This window comes from Chlorocebus sabaeus, chromosome 27 (genome assembly GCF_047675955.1).
Source record: "Chlorocebus sabaeus isolate Y175 chromosome 27, mChlSab1.0.hap1, whole genome shotgun sequence".
Classification (NCBI taxonomy): domain Eukaryota; kingdom Metazoa; phylum Chordata; class Mammalia; order Primates; family Cercopithecidae; genus Chlorocebus; species Chlorocebus sabaeus.
Genome location: NC_132930.1, coordinates 40,845,306 through 40,865,824, shown reverse-complemented (window position 1 = coordinate 40,865,824; position 20,519 = coordinate 40,845,306). Strand labels below are relative to the sequence as shown.

General features: G+C 41.8%; 1 protein-coding gene across 3 annotated transcripts in view; it reads right to left on the bottom strand.

Annotated features, from left to right (window-relative positions):
* Positions 1-20,519, bottom strand: part of SLC2A9 (solute carrier family 2 member 9) — a 139,719-nt gene that overhangs the window by 89,344 nt on the left and 29,856 nt on the right. Inside the window, exons 2-3 of one of the 3 annotated variants that reach the window (XM_038008707.2) lie at positions 17,436-17,533; positions 12,535-12,680 (exon numbers count right to left, since the gene is read on the bottom strand). In XM_038008707.2, coding sequence (XP_037864635.1) covers positions 12,535-12,657 — 123 coding nt within the window. In that variant the 5' untranslated portion in view covers positions 12,658-12,680; positions 17,436-17,533. The remainder of the gene's footprint in view (positions 1-12,534; positions 12,681-17,435; positions 17,534-20,519) is intronic. The other 2 variants (XM_038008706.2, XM_038008705.2) reach the window with 2 other exon arrangements.

Genomic DNA, 20,519 nt, shown 5'->3' with positions numbered 1-20,519 from the left:
TAATATTAATAAGAGTTAAACATCCTGATATCTACATACAATTCTGTATGTAAAATGTACCAAAAAAGTAAGAACTGTTTTTAATTAAAAAATTATAAGACAAAATATTTACTTCATTTAAAAATAATTTTGTTTAAATTAAAAGGTTATTAAAAGTTGTGTCAAAATACAGATTTAGAAAGAAAATATAAACAAAAAGAATCCAGTAAATAGGAGAAAGAGATATAAAGAAAGTTATAGGTATAAAGATATATTTTTGGTAAGAAAGATTTAAGAAAAGAAAATAACTTTATATTTAAAAACCTTGCCTGATAAATGTTTTTTAGTAAAATAAAGTGACTGGTTATTTAAAAATAAGAAAGTATAGAACAAAACAAAAGTTGTAAGCATGTCATGAAAGTCATGAAAGTCTGTGTAAGTTGTAAAAGGTCTGAAAAGGATAAATTTATAAAAGATATTTTGTATGTGATCAAGTTGACTATATTTTAAAGGGAATTATTTATAAGCCTTTCTAAGGTTTGAGTTTTGATATTAAAAATACACTAATACAAAACTAAAAATTTGGTCCCTTATGTTAAAGCAACAAAGTTTTCTTGAAGCAATGATCTGCTTTTAGTAAAATTTACATGAAGCTTTGATTTTTAATTCTAAAAATTTCCAGCCACTTTCTAAACTGTAACTTTTTTGTTTGTTTTATAGTCTCCATTTAATTTAACTAGTTTTTAGTTTAAAATGCTATCTTCTTCTTAAAAATGGTATCTTCATCTCTCAAGGTAGTTCTCCTCTAGAAGCTTCTCAGAGTCCTATCTCAGAAGTTCAACTTTTAACACGTCTCACAGCCTAGGATGTGCAGTTCATACTACATTGCCTTCCGCTCTTTCACTTTCTTCCCTTGAGAAGGTACATCTTTTTGCTTGGCCGGAATGTTAACTTTCTCCTTCAACTTCTTCGTTAGCTCCTATAACTTTTTCCTCTGGTTCTAACACTATTGAGGCCTGACACTAAAAATGTTTGTCTCGAAGACCTAGAAAAGCAATGTTTTTTTTTCCAGTATAACCTGATTTTGTACTTAGCTTTTCTTAATGTGTCTAAACTGTTCCATGTAACCAGGGAATTTCCCATGCTTTTATTAAGAGCCATATATCCCTCTGCTCAAGGTAATACTTTTCTTGTTTATGTTCCACAGTGTAAAGTCACAGCCTTTGATACACATTCTGAATTAATACAAGTACTTTTTCATCAGGTTATCTGAACAGGCTTCCCATGAGGCTAACCAATCACACAGAAGGAGGTTTTTCTTTGCCTTTTTAGTAGCTGGCCTAAGAAACAAATGTTTTCTATTTTATCAAGATAATTTCCTGTGTTGCCTTTACTAAATTTTTTTATTACTTTAAAAAATGGAGACTTTAAGGGTTGAAGTTTTTTTAATATCTATATAACTTTCTGTATTGCTTTTACGATCTATAATTATCACTCTAATTAAATAAATGACTATCACATAGTGCCCTGTGATCCTGTTTTGATCAGGTATTTTAAACCTTTTGGCATCTTTAATGGACTTCCCCAGCATCAAAATGCTAAATTAAATCTTTTTGATACAAAGTTAACTTAGAGATTTTCCAGTCAGGCCCCTAGAAAGACTCAAAGGACTTCTCTCTCATCTTGTAGAGATATTAAATAATTGGGCTTATTTGGTAAATTATATGGGAAATAGCAAATGCTAAGTGATACTAGATCTTTCAGTTACATTTTTGGATATGTTATTGGTATAAATATTCTAAAATGGTAATAAAACTCTTAAAATCTTCTATGTTATCAGTCATAATTTTGGTTATTATATTGTATGCCACAAAATAACTAAATTTCCTTGTAAATTTCTGGTAATGGGGAACTTCCATCCGATTTTCAACTATGGTTGTTTTAAATTTTTGTCATTTACAGTTATTTTGAATTTTTCTCTAAAGGTATCTGCAATTAGATTCATTACAAAGACTTTAACAAGTACTCTTAAATACAAGTTTCAAATAACTTTCATATCAATGTGTTTTTTTTTTTTTATCCCCCAAGATGGCAGATTAGAGGCATTGTTAGCATGCTCTTATATTAGTCCATTTTCATGCTGCTGATAAAGACATACCTGAGACTGGGTAAATTACAAAAAAGAGGTTTAATAGACTCACAGTTCCCCATGGCTGGGGAGGCTTCACAATCATGGCAGAAGATGAAGCCACGTCTTACATGGCGGCAGGCAAGAGAGAGCATGTGCGGGGGAACTCTCCTTTGTAAAACCATCAGATCTCATGAGACTTATTCACTATCATGAGAACAGTATGGGAAAAACCTGGCCCCGTGATTCAATTATTTGCCACTGGGTCCCTCCCATAACACATGGGAATTATGGGAGCTATAATTCAAGATGAGATCTGGGTGGAGACAAAGCCAAACCATATCACCTCTCATACTTGGAAAGACAAAATAGTGTGTAGAGACTCATGTTATAATTTTTTTCCCAAGAAACACCACAGGCATTTAACCAGAAAACGGAAAGAAACCACAGACTCTTTGAAAGAAGTGGGGGCAGCAGCCAACACCACAAGCCAGGTAGAAAACTGTGAGTCCCCAGAGTGTGACAGCAGGAGAGACTGCCTCTGTGACACACACTCCCTCTAGGGAACCTGATAATATAGGCTGGGGGGAAGGCGTTGGCCCCACCCAGCACTGGAGCTGAGTGGTGGGGAGTGTTGAGAAGGAGTAGCATTGAACATGCTTTGTGTGCACTCCTAGACTTCAGTGGGGATGGAGGGAAGCCATGCCTAATTCTACTTCACAGGGAGCCTGGCAGAAGTCAGCCAGCTAACTCAGGCCACAGTCACAGGTTGAGAGAAGGTCTCAACTGTGATTCACGACATAATCTTAAGTGGGGATGAACTCCCTTGGCCAGAACTAGGGGGCAAGTGGGGGTACTGTAGTCACAGGTGCAGAAGCTGGACACCGCTGCTTTGGGGTGGGCCAGGAGGGGCATGGCCTGAAAGCCACAGTTTCTATCTGGATGGGGAAAGTTTATAGCCTGCAACAGTTCTGAGTTCTCAGTGCAGGGTTCCTGGAACCCAGCTAGCTGGGTTAAACAAACAAAAAGGGTCTATGTTGTTGCTAATACTGCATGCTATACTTGGATAAATTCCCCTAGAAGAGTTAAGACTCAAATACACAAAATTTTTTTAAAAAAAAGCAGAACAAAAAACTGCAGGTTACAACAAGTTTCACCTAATTCCTCGTGGCCATTTAATTAATTAAATTTATTAAATTTATTTAACTGGCTGCCTTTAAACCTAAGTTCATGGATCACAACTACTATATAAGCTGAGATTATCATATTACTATTAATTTTACTTTGTATTTTTCTTTTAAACCCTGTACCTGTTACTTGTTAAATTTCTACAGAACAACTCTTCACAGAATAATGCTGGCCCAACACTTTGAGATAATAGTAAATGCCTACAGAATAGACAAAAACTTAAACTTAACACTTGATTTTAGGTAGATGTAGCCTGAGAACCACTCCCTCCAAACGCTGTTGTTACTCAAATGTAGCTAAAATAGTTTAGACACTAACTCCAATGACGTCCTGCAATGTGACACCAACCAACAACATGAGACAGGTCTATCCCAGCTGTCTCGCCTAGGGATAATCAAAACCTCACTACAGCTGAGCGCAGTGGCTCACACCTGTAATCCCAGCACTTTGGGAGGCTGAGGTGGGCGGATCACCTGAGGTTGGGAGTTCGAGACCACCCTGACCAACATGGAGAAACCCCGTCTCTACTAAAACTACAAAATTAGCCAGGTGTGGTGGCACATGCCTGTAATCCCAGCTGCTCAAGAGGCTGAGGCAGAAGAATTGCTTGGACCCAGGAGGCGGAGGTTGTGGTAAGTCAGAGATCGCGCCATTGCATTCCAGCTTGGGCAACAAGAGCGAAACTCTGTCTCAGAAAAAAAAAAATCTAACTACAAAATGGTTAACCAGTGATATTTTTTAAAATCTTGATCAAAAAAAGGAAATGTGAAAGTTGTCAGAATAAAAATAAAGTGACCTGTGTTAAAAAGCAAAAATAAAAGCAAACCCCTGAGAAATTAAGCTAGGGAAGGTCATGAAAGGAAGATTCTCATATACAAATGCCTGCTGCAAAAACTATCACAAAAGACTCTGCAAAAACTTTGCACAAAGGCCATTACAACCTTACATAAGAAAATACTGCTGCAAGAACACCTGCCTAGCAACTGACTGTCCAGCCTTGGACTGATGCCACCCTTGTTATTGATACAATGATTCAAAGATAACTCAAAAACAATTATGTAATTCTTCTCATTTTTTCTTTAAAAACCTTTGTCTTCTTTTACCTCCCTGAATATGCACATGGTTTACTATGGCACACCTATGCCAATTGCAATGGCTATTCCTGAATAAACATCGTTTTCTTTCAGAAAGTCTCCCTCTTTGCTTGTTATTTAGATTGAAAAAATTTGCAACCATTAGAATATTTCTTTCCTTGAGGGGAAAGAAAAGTGGGAGCTCAAAGTTAATCATTTTATCTGAAATAAATGTTCTTCTGAGCGTATAAAATCATTCCTTTATAGCCTCACATCATTCCTAATCTCTCTTCTCATACTTTTGCCTACGGTTTTCATCTAAGTCTATTTCTTCTTTATCTTTGCAAGAGAAATAGCTAATTGATTTGTTTTAAAAAATATATATATCATTTGGAGTCACATAAATGTTCAATCACGACAGTTGTTTTATGATGTATCTTTGATTAAATTCATGGAACCAGCATTAATTCCTATATTTATTTCCCTTTCTTGCCTTCTGGCAGCCTATTCTAAAAGCCACCTTCATCTACCACAGGCTCAGCCATAAAGCAAGTCTCAATAGATTCAAAAGAATTAAACTCATACCAACCATACTCTCAGACCACAGTGGACTAAAATTAGAAATCAACACCAAGAACATCTCTCAAAACCACACAATTACATGGAAATTAAATGACCTGCTCCTGAATGACTTTTGGGTAAACAATGAAATTAAAGCAGAGATCAAAAAATTATTTGAAATAAGTGAAAGCAGAGATATAACATACCAAAATCTCTGAGATGCAGCAAAAGCAATGGTAAGGAGAATGTTTAGAGTGTTAAATGGCTATCTCAAAAAGTTAGAAAGATCTCATATTAATAATCTAACACCACTCCTAGAGGAAGTAGAAAACCCAACTCCAAAGTTAGCAAAAGAAAAGAAACAGCTATAAAATCAGAGCAGAAATGAACAAAATTGAGACCCAAAATCCATACAAAGAATCAACGAAACCAAAAGTTTGCTATTTGAAAGGATAAACAAGATTAATAGACCAGTAGCTAGATTAAAAAAGAAAAAAAGAGAGAAGATCCAAATAGGCACAATCAGAAATGACAAAGGTGACATTACAACCGATTCCACAGAAAAAGAAAAGATCTTCAGAGACTATTATGAACACTTCTAGACACACAAACCAGAAAATCTAGAGGAAATGAATAAGTTCCTGGAAACACACAATTTCCCAAGATTCAATTAGGAAGAAATTGAAACCCTGAACAGACCAGTATCAAGATCTGAAATTGAAAGAGTAATAAAAAACCTACCAGTCAATAAAAGCCTTGACAAGATGGATTCACAGCCAAGTTCTATTAGATGTATGAGGAAGAGCTGGTACCAATCCTGCTGAAACTATTCCAAAAAATTGAGGAGGGACTCCTCTCTAACTTGTTCTATGAAACCAGCATAACACAAATACCAAAACCTGGCAAAGATACAATAAAAACAGAAAACCACAGATCAACATCCCTGATGAACATATATGAAAAAATCCTTAACAAATTACCGGCAAACTGAATCCAGTAGTACATCAAAGACTTAATTCACCATGATCAAGTAGCCTCTCAAGAAACTAAGCATTAAACAAACATACCTCAAAATAATGAGAGCCAACTACGACAAACCCGCAGCCAACATCATACTGAACAGGCAAAAGCTGGAAGCATTCCTCTTGAGAACTGAAACAAGACAAGGTGCCCACTCTCACCGCTCCTATTCAGCATAGCAATAAAGTTATAGCCAGAGCAATCAGGCAAGACAAAGAAATAAAAGGCATTCAAATAGGAAAAGAAGTCAAACTATCTCTCTTCGCTGATGAGCTAGAAAAGGCTCCACCAAAAGTCTCCTGGAACTGACAGGGGATTTCAGGAAAGTTTCAGGATACAAAATCAATGTACAAAAATCAGTAGTATTTCTATACACCAATAATGTTCAAGCTGAGAGCCAAATCAAGCATGCAATCCCATTTATAATAGCTGCAAAAAAAAAAAAAAAAAAAAAAAAAAGGAAATAATCTAATCAAGGAGGTGAAAGATTTGTATAAAGAGAACTACAAAACATTGCTGAAAGAAATCACAGATGACACAAATGGAAAAACATTCCATGTTCATGGATTAGAAGAATCAATATTATTAAAATAGCGATACTGCTCAAAGCAATCTACAGATTCAACACTATTTCTATGAAGCTACCAGTATCGTTTTCCACCAAACTAGAAAAAAAATTCTAAAATTCATATAAAACCAAAAAGAGCCCAAATAGCCAAAGCCATCCTAAGAAAAAAGAAAAAAGCCAGAGGCATCATATTATCTGACCTCAAACCATACTATGAATCTACAGTAACCAAAACAGCATGGTACTGGTACAAAAACAGACACATAGATAAATGAAACAGAACGGAGAAGATAGAAGTAAAGTCGTACACCTACAGCCATCTGATCTTCGGCAAAGTTGACAGAAATAAGCAATGGGGAAAGGAATTCCTATTCAATAAATGGTGCTGGGATAGTTGGTTTGCTGTATGCAGAAGAATGTAACTGGACCCCCACCTTTTACCATATACAAAAATTAACTCAAGATGGATTAAAGATTTAAATGAAAGACCTCAAACTTAAAGAATCCTACTAGAAAACCTAGGAAATATCATTCTGGACATTGACCTTGGGAAAGAAAATTGCAGAAGAAATTGCAACAAAAACAAAAATTGACAAGTGGAATCTAATTAAACTGAAGAGCTTCTGTAGAGCTCTTCAATTCAAGAAACTATCAACGGAGTAAACAGACAACCTATGGAATGGGACAAAATAATTGTAAACTATCATCTGACTAAGGGCTAAAATCCATAATCTATAAGGAATTTAAACAATCAAAGAAGCAAAAAACAAATAACCCCATTAAAAAATGGGTAAAGGACATGAACAGACACTTCTCAAAAGAAGGCATACAAGTGGCCCACAAACATATTAAAAAATGCTCAACATCACTAATCATCAGAGAGATGCCAATCCAAACCACAATGAGATACCATCTCATACCAGTCAGAAGGGCTATGATTAAAAAGTCAGAAAACAACAGATGCTAATGAGGCTGCAAAGAAAAGGAAACACTTATGCCCTGTTGGTGGGAATGTAAGTTAGTTCAGTCACTATGGAAAACAATATGGAAATTTCTCAAAGAACTTACAACAGAAGTATCATTTGACCCAGCAATCCCATTACTGGGTATATATCCAAAAGAAAATAAATTATTCTACTAAAAAGAGTGATGCACTCGTATGTTCGTGGCACCACTATTCGTAATAGCAAAGACATGAAATCAACTTAAGTGCCCATCGATGGTGGACTTGATAAAGAAAATGTGATACACATACATCATAGAATACTATGCAGCTATGAGAAGAAGCAAAATCATATTGTTTGCAGCAACATGGATGGAGCTGGAGGCCATTATCCTAAGTGAAATAACACAGGAACAGAAAACCAAACACTACATGTTCTCACTTATAAGTGGGAATTAAACAATGGGTACTCATGTACATAAAGATGGCAACACCAGACACTGGAGATAGTGGGATAGATGGAGGGGAGGAATAGAGGGGACAAAAGTTGGAAAACTATTGGATAGTATGTTCAGTACTTGTGTGATGGGATAAATTATACCCCAAACTTCAGTATCTCTCAATATACCCAGGAAACAAGGGTGCATATGTACTCTCTTAATTTAAAATAAAAGTTGAAGTCATAAAATAAATAAAATAGCTACCTTCTTGCTAACCTCCTTCACCCTCTGTTTCAAAGCAATTGCCTGCATTGAAGCCCAGTTTTTCTCTCTCTTTTTTCAAAAGCTTGGTTGTCTCAGTCTTTGAAGGTAAATGAGAAATACGATTAAAATAGTGAAAATGAAATTCTGACGCTTAGTGAAATAACTGTGAATTTCACTTGGCTGGAACACTGCAAATCCCCAGAGACATGAATAAAAAATTCCCATTTGATGTTCTTTCCTAGACCAGAAGCCCTAGATCCACATTCCCAGAGCACAAATTTGAAAACAAAAGGATATTTACAGGGTTCCTCACCCATCTTCCTGGCCAGGGCCAAGACTGTCTGGAAACGCTCATCTGATGGGAAGAGACAGCCTAGAGGGACCAATGGTACAACTTTTGGCTGGCTCGAGTCCAGAAGGTGGGCGTGGGCAGCTGTGCCCCTTGGCTGGCATCATGTTCATGAGCCCTGTTGTCCCTGGGAGAGAGTGTCCCAGCCTCAGAATCTAGGTACCCAGGTCCTCGAATCAGCTCTTCCTTCCAGTTGCTACGTGACATGCACAGTTCACGTCAGTGAACTTGTCACCCTGTCCCCTGCAGAGCTGCTCCTCCTCCTTCACAGCTCCCTGTCTTAGCATCTGTCTTAGCACCACTATTCTGTCTGGCTGATGTGCCAGACGCCTGGGAGTTATTCTCCAGTCTTCTCTGGGACACCACATCCCATCACCACTAGCCTCACTCAACCTCATCCGCCTTTTTCCATCCACACTGCCATTACTCTGACCCAACTCATAACTGGACCAGTCAACCCCTTCAGTCCTGGCTGGGATCCAATTCTTTCTCTATGCTGCAGCCCAAAAGCCTTCTTGAAGCACTCGTCATGTCCTCAATGATGTCCCATTGCTTTGGGGTACAAATAAGCCTTCACAGGTACACACTTCCCATCAAGGTGTGTGAAAGGTGGCCCTAAGGCTGGACCCAGGCCACAGGAGGGAGGTTTTTTGTTTTTTAAAGGTCAGTTTCCAATATTTACAAATTATGAAATATGACAAATTTGGATTTGTAATAGCTCTTGAAAATCAGAAAATCTGTCATCTCTAGGCCAATGTCTGTGATGCAAACAGTAGGGGCTGCCCTTGTCCTCCAAGCAGCCACAGGTCCAGGGAACCCCTCACCTTGCCCATCCTTCCCTGTGCTCATTTACAGCATAGGTGTGGTCCTCCTGCCCACAGATCTGCCTGGCCAGTGGCCTCCCCTTCTCCCTCTCCCCCTCCCCCTCCCCCTCCCCCTCCCTCTCCCTTTCCCTCTCCCCCTCCCCCTCCTTCTCTCTCTCCCTCTCCCTCTCCCTCCTCCTGTCATCTGAGTTTTTCTGCCTCTGAACAAATGCCAGGGCCTTCCCCCATACTCTTACCTCTGCTGGAATGCCCCACCCCCATTTCCTCTCTCTTCCTACAGTCCCGCCCAGATAAATCCTACTCATCCTCAAGCCATGAGTTTAGATGTCACTGCTGCAGAGAAACCACCCCCAATGCCCTACCAGAGGTCAGTGCCTATTTTCCTATCACCTGTGGCCACTGGTCAATCACCCTCCTGGGAGCTCCCAAGGGCAGGGCTAGCCTGATGACCTCACCACTCTACCACCAGCAGCCAACCCAACACCTGGCACACAAGAGGAGCTTTCTAAACATTTGTTGAATGACTGGATAAACTTGATGCCTCGGGGTTATTGTGCATGCAAGTAAGATGCCACCAACTGGCAGGACAAGATGCGGAAGCAAACAGAAATCAGTGTGGGAGAGGCACAGGTGCACGGTGTCCTGGGATGTGCTGAACAGTCACGATTTGCCAGCGATGTTTTCCCAGAGGAAGTCAAGCTTGAGTGGGGCTTGGGAATTTGGGACTTGCAACCATGCCTCCTACTGAAGACGACACTGGTTAGAGAGGTGAGTTGACCTGCCCAAGGTCACACAGTCCTTGCAGTCTGAGCAACATTAAGATGTGGGCTGTGCCTGACGTGCTCAAAGCTGTAGCTCCAGCATCAACTCAATGTTTAACAAATGCAGTGAATGAATAAATAAAGGATGAAGACAAAGGTTGAAGAAAGACCTTAAGGACTCAAGCAGCGGAAAGAACTTGATATTGATTTATAAACAAAGAGGAATTTGGAAATGATCCCCAAAGAGAAAAGCTTAGCTCTCCTGAGGCAAATATTTATTTGCTTTTTTACTCCTAAAGGACAATAGCACTCTTCATTAACTTTTAAATGTATTTTTGTTTAGGGAGCTGAGGCTGTTATCTTGTTTTTATTGTCAACACGTGGTGGTTATTTTGAGAATTTTAAAATATCTTTAAAGACAAAAAGCAAAAGAGTCTCTTTAGTTTGGAATCTCACTTAGGTAGAGAGACTGTTTCTAACACACACAATTAATTATAGAACTCGTCACGCATACGACAACCAGATGTAAAATGTGAGTTGTTTCTGTTTTTGCAAAAGAAGAAACTAAAGTTATAGCCATAATAACCCAGAATGGTCATAATAAAAGATCAGAAGCAGATGCCTCTGAGGTGACCTCGACTGGCTGAAATATAAAAAGTCACTTTTAATATCACAGAAAAGTACACTTAAGAATGGTCAAAATGGTAAATTTTATGTGGATTTTACTACAATAAAAAATGTTCAAAACATTGAAAATTTGTTTGAAAAATATAATGCAATGATTCCTCCACTTATAAAACCTTCCACTGAATGCGAAAGGAGCTGGCCCTAGAGTCAGTGAGGTTCAGCAGCTGGGACAGAAAGGAGCCCGTGGGCAGAACTAGCCCCTTCTCTCCAGAGCTCGCACATTCCCAGAAACACCAGTGTGATCCGTCCTTGGCTGTATGAGACACTCCCCATATGTGGCTTTGAAAGTACACAGACCCAGGTTCTGGTTTCAGCACCAATATGTCCTTGTTCACGAGAGCTCTGTCCCTTACCTCTCTCTGCTTGCGTCCAAGGCTGCAAATCTGAGCTACTCACAAAGTAGCTGTTAGGATTTGAGCAGCATAACAAACGAGTCCTTTACATAACTGCTCTAGGACTTGCGAATTCGTTATGTTTGCCCCCTGCTGCTAGAATTCAGCTCCACAGGGAGCTGTTTGTCTGTCTGTGCACTGTTCATACCTAGAACAGTCTGGCATGCAGTGGGCATTCGACCATCATGAGTGGTTTAATCTCTGCCCACCCTCCTGCCCTGCCTGTGTGAGTGGGAAGGGAGCGCCCCTGCATCCCTGTGAGGCATCCCAGCAAGTCCAGTGGCCTCTGCTTCCACCATGGTCTTGAACACACCCATTCCTCTTTATCCCCATGTCCACCACCTCAGTTGCAGCTGCATCCTTCCCTTACCACGTGTACTAATAGCAGCAGCCCTCTGCCTCTCTCCTCCCCACCTTTCCCACTCTAGTCTACACCCACCGCCTCCACCCCAGAGCCACCTTCTAACACTGATCTGGCCATGTCACCCTCCAGCTCCAGTGCCGCCCAGGGCTTCCTATTCCCCCAGGGCGAAGTGTGTGGTGGCTCAGTGAACAGACCTTCATCTCTCACCCTCCCCATGCTTGTTCTCTCCTCAGCCCCAAAGCTGTCTGAGTTCTCTCCCAGGGCTGCACCCCATCTTGAGCCTTTTCTTTACTGGTTTCCTTTCTCTGGTATATCCTCTCTCCCAATCCCCATCATCACCTGCCTAACTCCTGCTTACCCTTCAGGAGTCCATTTAGAGGCCACCTCTTCTGAAAAGCCTTCCTTGATTTTTCCCCACCCCATTCAACCTGAGTGAAGTGTTTCTTTTCTCCCTGCCAAGGCCACACAGCAAGTAGATCATTGAACTGGGATTCAAATTCAGGCCCACCTTCTCCCAAAACAGCAAGCCAAAACCAGAAGACTCTACTTACTTATTTATTCAGGAAAAAAGAGACTCAAGAATGAGGTAGAGCTAAGTTAACATCTTGAAAACATGCCCAAAATATATTAAATGAAAACACGAGGTTGTAGATCAATGTATATGGCATAATTCCATCAAAACCACAATAAACTATATATGTTTATATAGGTTTTAAAGCACAGAAGATGCCTAAACACAAATTGAGCTATTAATGATAATTATTGGGTGGGTGAACTTAAACATTCTATAAGGTTTCAATTTGTTATGTATTCTTTATGTCCTTAAAAAAAATTAAACTCAAAGGAACTCCACAACTTTTCTCCAATAATAAGGAAGAGGCTTGAACACCAGAAATTGCAATATACAGGGACCAGCTTTTGGAGAAAAGGCTCCTTCCTGTAGTGGTAACATGAGATGAGGGCAGATGTGGTTGACCAGGGAGCCACACTCACCTTTCCCAGCAGCTCGGGCAGGCCCAGCAGCTGCCCAGTGAACACGCCAATGCAGATAAAGATGGCAGTTACCTTCCCCAGAGAGCCACGGATCTTTTTGGGTGAGATCTCACTGAGGTACATGGGGAGCACACTGAGGGCGATGCCTGTAGAAGAAGCATAGCAGCAGTTAGAGAGGTGTCTTCCTGAGGGAGCCGCACTCTGGTTACAGTGCCTCTCTTGGCTCTGCTTTGCCCTGGACGTTAAATAGCACTGTAGCCACAGCATCTTTCCCAGCACTTCGCACAAATTGCCAAAGCTTTCCCATGCACTTTATAATTTAATCCCTAAAGTATGACTGGAGGTGCATTTCAGAGGACAGAACACAGCTGATGGTGTTGGTGGAGGTGATGGTATTGACAGTGATAATGATGGTGATGGTGATAACGGTGGTGGTGGTGGTAGTGATGGTCATGATGGTGATGATAATGATGGTAGTGGTGATAGTAGTAATGGTGATGGTGGGGGTGGTAGTGATGGTCATGATGGTGATGATGGTAATGTGGTGGTGATGATTGTGATGATGGTGTGGCAATGATGATGATGGTGATAATGGTGGTAGTAATGATGGTCATGATGGTGATGATGGTGGTGGTGATGATGATGGTAATGCTGACAGTGGTAGCAATAGTGATGATGATGGCGATGGTGATGATGATGGTAGTGATGGTAGTGGTGGTGATGGTGATGATGGTGATGATGGTGGTGGTGATGATGATGGTAATGCTGACAGTGGTAGCAATAGTGATGATGATGGCGATGGTGATGATGATGGTAGTGATAATGGTGGTGGTAGTGATGGTGATGATGGTGATGGTGACGGTGATGATGGTGGTGGTAAGGTAGTGATGGTGGTGGTGGTAGTGATGGTCATGATGGTGATGATGGTGATGGTGGTGATGACGATGATGGTAATGTTGATGGTGGTAGCAATAGTGATGATGATGGCGATGGTGATGATGATGGTAGTGATGGTAGTGGTGGTGATGGTGATGGTAATGATGGTGATGGTGGTGGTGCTGATGGTGATGATGGTTGTAGCAATGATGATGGTGATTGTGGCGGTAGTAGTAATGGTGATGATAGTGATGGTGGTGATATTGATGGTGTGGTGGTGGTGATAGTGATGCAATGATGGTGATGGTGGTGATGGTGGTCACAATAATAGCCAATACACACAGTGGCTACCAAGTAACAGGAATCCTTCTCATCTATTTATATGTACTAACATATTTACTTTTAACAATAGTCTTCTGAATTAAATATACTGTTACTATTTCTCTTCTAAAGATGAGTAAACTGAGGCACAGAGAAGTTGAGTAACTTGCCTAAATCACCAAGTCATGTCTAGAGATGCTTAAAAAAATTATTTTGCCCAATAGAGCCCCAGTGGGCCTCTGATCTTAGAACTTGAACTTTTCCCGCCAGCCAACATTGCCTCTTGTCATAAATTAAGGGACTCAGTTATGGCAGATGCTATTATACTCATTTTATAAAAATAGGTCACCCACATATAATCTAATGATGTTTGAGAAAAATTTACATGTTTAGAGGCTTATGATAGGTATTTTGAATAAAATTAGCAGTTATAAAGATGTTTTACAAAGTGCTTACTGCACACACAGTGGGCCTGTTAGTAAAAATTATATAAGAACTCGTCAACTTAAAAAACACAAACCTTGCTTTCCCCCATACCTGAGCAGGGCTATTCTTAAGTCACTCTATAGGCCTATAAATGACTACATTGCACTTATCCCAGGCAGATTCATTGCTTGTTTAGAGCACAGACTGCATAATCTGGAGTCACAAGGCCTCTTGGGCCAAATCCCTGCAACTTACAAGCTGTGGGAACTTGGGTGGGGTTGTGAGCTTCTCTCATCTTCCACAAGATGGGGATAAGTATTGAGCCTAGCTTCAGAGGATCTCTGTGAGAGTTGAGATATGCTCAGTTACCTATTCATTGTAAAATACTGTACAAATTAGCATTATTAGCACCTATTACTACCATCTAATTTTTCACCAGGTTGTGAGGGCATCAAAAATATCTTTCCTATCTCAGTTTTCCAATGTCTCTAGTATAGTTCCCAACACAGTTTAGGCACCAATCAATGTGCTTCAAGTTGAGCTGAGTTCACTCCAGTTGCTAGCATTCAGGAAGGACTTTCCCGAAAATTAGTGAAGGGAACGCACACCCCAATTTACAAACTGGGAATCTCATTCATTGCCTCTTAGCCCCGGATACTGTTTCTGGTTTACCACTCAAAACAAACATGCTTAAGAAGCAAAGAGATGGAAATTATTTGTCACAACATAGACCAGATGATGCTTGAACTTTTATCCAAAACACATATATTGGGAGCATATGGCCTCATGGAGTAATTGGCTGGCCACCAAACAATTTAGTCTATTATTCTTCGCACGCAGGGCAATAGAGGGAAAACTGTGCTACACTGGACTCAAGTCCCACAGCCCTGGTTTCCTCACAGGGGGATCTCGATCAAGTCACTTCATCTCTTTTACTCTCAGCTCACTTATTTGCAAAATACAGTGATGACTATTTCTGCTGTAATGAGAATAAAATGACTGCATGTAAGGCACTGGGCTCACGTGTGGTCACTTGATAACACTTCAAAAACTGTTCTCTATCCTGATGCTCCTTCCCCCCACAAGGGGATAATAATCATTATCTCACAAAACATAGTAAGGAAATGAGGGAGCTGTAGCACAGAGGCAGTGTCGTCAGTGGCGGAGGCATGGAGCTAACTTCTCTGCCTCTTCTGTAAAGCGAGGCCGGCAGTAGCATCTCCTTCACATGGTGCTACGCACCTACGGAACACATGTCAAATGCCTTGCAGAGTGCGCAGCTTAGATTCAGCTGTCAATAAACGGTGACGATAAATTGTTCTTATTTGTTCATTGTGAGATGACATGGAAGGGGAGATACTAGTGGCTAAAGCAGCAGTGAATGAGGAGGTGGGCTGCGTGAAAAGTCCGCCATCGGGTGACCAGCTCACCCTCGTTTGCCTAGTATCACCCAGAAACCCCCTCAGTCCTGGACAAACCAGGATGGTTGGTCATCCTAGGCCCATGATGCATCCCCATCCGTGAGCAGCCTCTTCTGACCTCTGAGCCCATCTTCTGCCACTCTCCTCCCCAGGAGTCCTGGATGTGGAGTTCACTGAACACTCCAGGCTCATTCTGATCATAGGATGTTGGCTTTTGCTCTTCTGTTTGTCTGGAACTCTCTGTTTTCAGAGCTTCACAGCTTCTTAACCTTCCAGTCTCCATTCAGTGTCACCTCTTATAGTGAGTTGCATGGTGTCCTTCCAAAAGATATGCTGAGGCTCTAAATCCTGTTACTTGTGAATGTAGCCTTATTTGGAAATAGGGTTTTTGCAGATGTAATCAAGTTAAGATGAGGTCATACCGGAGTAGGATGGCCCCTAAATTCAATACTTTTCATTCTTCTAAGAAGGCCATGTGAAGACACAGACACAGACACGGGAGAAGGCCATGTGATGAGGAGACAGAGACTGGACTGATGCAACAACTAGCCAGGGAATGCCAGGATTTCTGGCCACCACCTGAAGGTAGAAGAGAGGCCTGGAACAGATTGTCCACAGAAGCCCTCAAAAGCAATTGATCCTGCTGATCTTGGACTTCTCCTAAAGTAGCAGACGTGGGCTTGTCCACTAGCGAGCTCCTAATTCAGAAGACGTGACCTTGCGCCCCTGGGCATGTCGACAGCACTGGGAAGGCCATGGCAGGGACATGTCCAGTGCAATCTTCCACAAACACAAAGTAGCAGTACAGTCTCTTATTTTAACTTTATTATGTACATGACTTTTGCTTCCAACACCATTTGGTATCATGTTTGTATTGATGTAAAAAAAGTATGTTTTTTTTTTTTCTCTAAACCTTCTAGATGAAGAACACTCCAGGAAGATGCCCTGTTGTCCTACTATGGTTCCAAATACTCCGGGAGACCCTGGCTGGATCAGCAAGTCTTAGAGCCTTCTATCATCTCAAAATCCTTCAGGTTTATCATTTGGCTTTAAATTATCTTTTTGTTTTTGTTTTTGTTTTTTGTTTTTTGAGATGGGGATGCACTCTTGTTGCCCAGGCTGGAGTGCAATGGTGCGATCTCGGCTTACCACCACAATTTCCACCTCCCGGGTTCAAGTGATTCTCCTGCCTAAGCCTCCCGAGTAGCTGGGATTACAGGCATGCACTACCATGCCCAGCTAATTTTTGTATTTTTAGTAGAGACGGGGTTTCTCCATGTTGGTCAGCTGGTCTTGAACTCCCGACCTCAGGTGATCCGCCCGCCTCGGCCTCCCAAAATGCTGGGATTACAGGCGTGAGCCACCACGCCTGGCCCGGCTTTAAATTCTTTATTACAAACAGATCAGCCAGTTCAGGTAATGGCAGCAATATTCCTTTCTTTCTGACCAATTGTCTCACCTTAAGTGCCCTCGAGATCCTCTCTCTGCTTTGAGACGGTTGATAAGAATACATGACATGAAGTCTCCAAGTCCTGTCGTGACTCCAGGCCACGTGCCGCAAGTCAGAAAGACCCCAGTTTTTTCTTTCCTCTTTGTTCTTCTTTCTTTCCTCCTTGTTCTTCTTTCTTTCCTGCTTCTTTTTGAAAAGCTCATAGGAAAAAGGGTCTAAAAGACATTTGTTCTATCTCTGTGGTTTTGTAAAAGGGCCATCTTGGAATGCAGCTTATTTTAATTAAGGAAATTCAGAGATCAATTAGTTATATGTTCGAAGGGTCAACTCCCCAGATTAGTCAAAGCAACAAGAAAGGGGATAATGGATAAAATATAAAACTGTCAAATTGAAAGAATCTCACTTGCCTCTACTAGGAAAGGACTTCCCAGGTGATCCACTGCAGCCTCATTCAGTCTTTCTCCAAAGTAGTCTGGGCCTTTGAAACCGAAATCCCAGATCTGTACTTTATTAAGAAAACAAATAACAACAACAATGACAACAATACCATCAGCATTCCTGAAGTGGGGCACTAAATGCCTGGAACTACACTAAATACTGCACATACATAGTAGATCATTTTATTTATTTATTTATTTATTTATTTATTTATTTATTTATTTATTTTTGAGACAGAATTTTGCTCTTGTTGCCCAGACTGGAGTGCAATGGGTGATCTCGGCTCACTGCAACCTCCACCTCCTGGGTTCAAGTGATTCTCCCACCTCAGCCTCCCGAGTAGCTGGGATTACAGGTATGTGCCACCATGCCCAGCTAGTTTTGCATTTTCAGTAGAGACAGGATTTCTCCATGTTGATCAGGCTGCTCTCAAACTTCTGACCTCAAGTGATCCACCCGCCTCGGCCTCCCAAAGTGCTGGGATTACAGGTGTAAGCCACCGCGCCTGGCCCATTTAATTTTCACATCACCCAACAAGGGAGGCCTTACTACTAAGTTGCCATGCCAGGCGGGAAAGAGGCCAAGACTGTGAGGTTAATGGTTGCTGCGGTGGTCCCTGATTTGTATCCCCTCCCTGGATCCACATCCTTGGGGAGTCAATCCTCTCTGCACCTGTCCATGGGACTTGCTTGGGCCAAAGGCACATCAAGGGACATCAGCAAATGTGCATGCAAAGTGCTTACACATTGGGACTTTCTCCTTTGGCTGCTGTTGGCAACCCACGAACTTTATGCGAGGCAACCCAGGCCCCCCTGGCCCAGGGTGGGAAGCCAAGAAATGAGCTGGCCCACTGACAGCCCCTGAGACCAGGCCACCTGCTAACAGCCAAACACAGGCATGAGACCATCCCAGGTTATCCAGTCACTGACCAACCTGAAGCCATCACAGACACATGAGAAGGCCCAACAGAGATTGGCAGAGCTGGCCCAGAGCAGAACAGCCCAGCCCACCCACAGAAGTGAAAGCACAGTAAAATGGTTATTATTTCAAGCCACTACATTTTGTTTTTCGTTTTGTTTCATTTTGTTTTGTTTTTAAGAGACAGGATTTCGCTCTGTTGCTAAGGTTAAAATGCAGTGGTGCCATCATGGCTTAAGTTTTCGGGTTTTTAAATGCAGCAAACCTAACCTATACAGATAAATTAATGAAATTAACGGAAGCAAGTGAGAGCATTCAGGCAGTCTGACTCCACAGCCTTCACCCTTAACTACTTTCCCGCTCCAGCCTTCTGAGCATTAGTGCCCGCATTTGTAAAATGAACATGAAAAAAACAGTCTTTCATTATAGGAGGAGATCAAAAAAGATGAAAAACATGAACACGGTTGGTCAATTACAAAACATTACATAGACACTAGCCATCATTCTTACGGATAAACTCTCAATAGCCATCTCCCTTCTACTTGAATAGAAGGCATCTATTCAAGTAGAATAGACTCATGAATAGACAGATGATCGAGGAGTCATTTCATCTTGAGTTTGGACTATCAGAGAGTCCTGGATTATTCCCCTCCAGCAGGGCAACAAAGGTAAATGAAGCCTCCTCTTCCCAACCTTACTTCCAGGCCCCCACTCTCCTGCCCTCCTCTCCCTGAGACATGTTTGTCGTTCATCTCACTCAGCTGAACAGCCCAGTACCCTCAGCTTTTAAGACATCGACAAGGAAGGGAATTAGCCTTTAAGAAGCTCATGCTAGGTTCCAGGCGGTATATACGTGTGTGTGTGTGTTGGGTGTGTGTGTGTGTGTGTGTGTGTGAGAGATAGAGAGAGAGAGAGAGAGTTCCCGTTCAGCCTTATTATAGCCTTTCAAAGAAGATATTATTACCTCCATTTTCCAAATGGGAAAACCAAGGCTCAGAGCCATTAAGTAACCTGCACAAATCAGAAATTGGCAAGCAGCAGAACTGAGATCCAAACTCAGGGATTTCTAATCCTAAGGCTTACAATCTTTCCACAAATGCCTAAAAGTGACACTTTATGGATTTGCCTATTTAGAAAGAGAGCAGAGTTTGTCTGACAATATATCTTGTCTCCTACTCTCACTCCCACAGCCAGGATCTGTCCCCTTCTCCCCAGCTCCCCACCCAGCCCAGTCCCTTCCCCTGAACAGTTGGTTCCTCTGATTTCACTCCTGGCTTCCCCTCATACTTCCTTATTGGAACAAACCAGTCCATGTCACATTCCTCTCAACCCTCCCTGCACACTTGGCACAGGCCCACAGTCCTCGCTGTGGCCTACAAGGTCTTGTGTGATCTGGCTCCAGCTCTTCTCTGGCCTCATCAGCACCCACACATCTCCTTGCTCTTTCTCAGACGTGCCATGCCTCCTTCCGCCTCTGAGACATCATACACTTCTCTCTGCTGGGAACAGTTCTCACACTTGGCTCCTCTGGTCTCTGCTCATGTTTCTTCCTCTGAGCAATCTTCCCTGATTGGCCTTTCTAAAACAGCCCTCACTACCCTCCTGCCCTGCTTTGTTTTCTTCCTAGGACCTGCTACTATCTACCTTATGTATCTGTCTGCCCACTAGAATGTAAGCTCCATTCTGTCCCCGTCCAGGGACAGGGTCTTGTTAATCATTATGTCTCCATCCTACAGTGTGCCAGACCTTGCAGGTGCTCCACAAATGCTTGGTGAGTAAATGAAACAACGAATGAGTCAGAGGCCCAGAGAAGAAACACCATCCTCACAAAAGATCCCTGAAAACCACAAATAACCTTGGAATATGAACGTTATGATGAAGGTGACCAAGCGGAAGGTATGACATGCTGAAGACCATCCAGGTCTTTGGGGGTAGACGGGGGACCCTGCCCAGCATTCCTCAATTAGGGGCTAGAGCATCATGAATGGGATGGTTCATCCCACAGGACTGTCCCACTTTATGCAGAGTTCCAGCATCCTTGGTCCCTGCCAACTCAATACCAGCAGAGAGCCCCAGTCATGTGACAGCCCCAAACACCTCTCACATTTGGGACATCCCCAAAGAGTATGTTACTG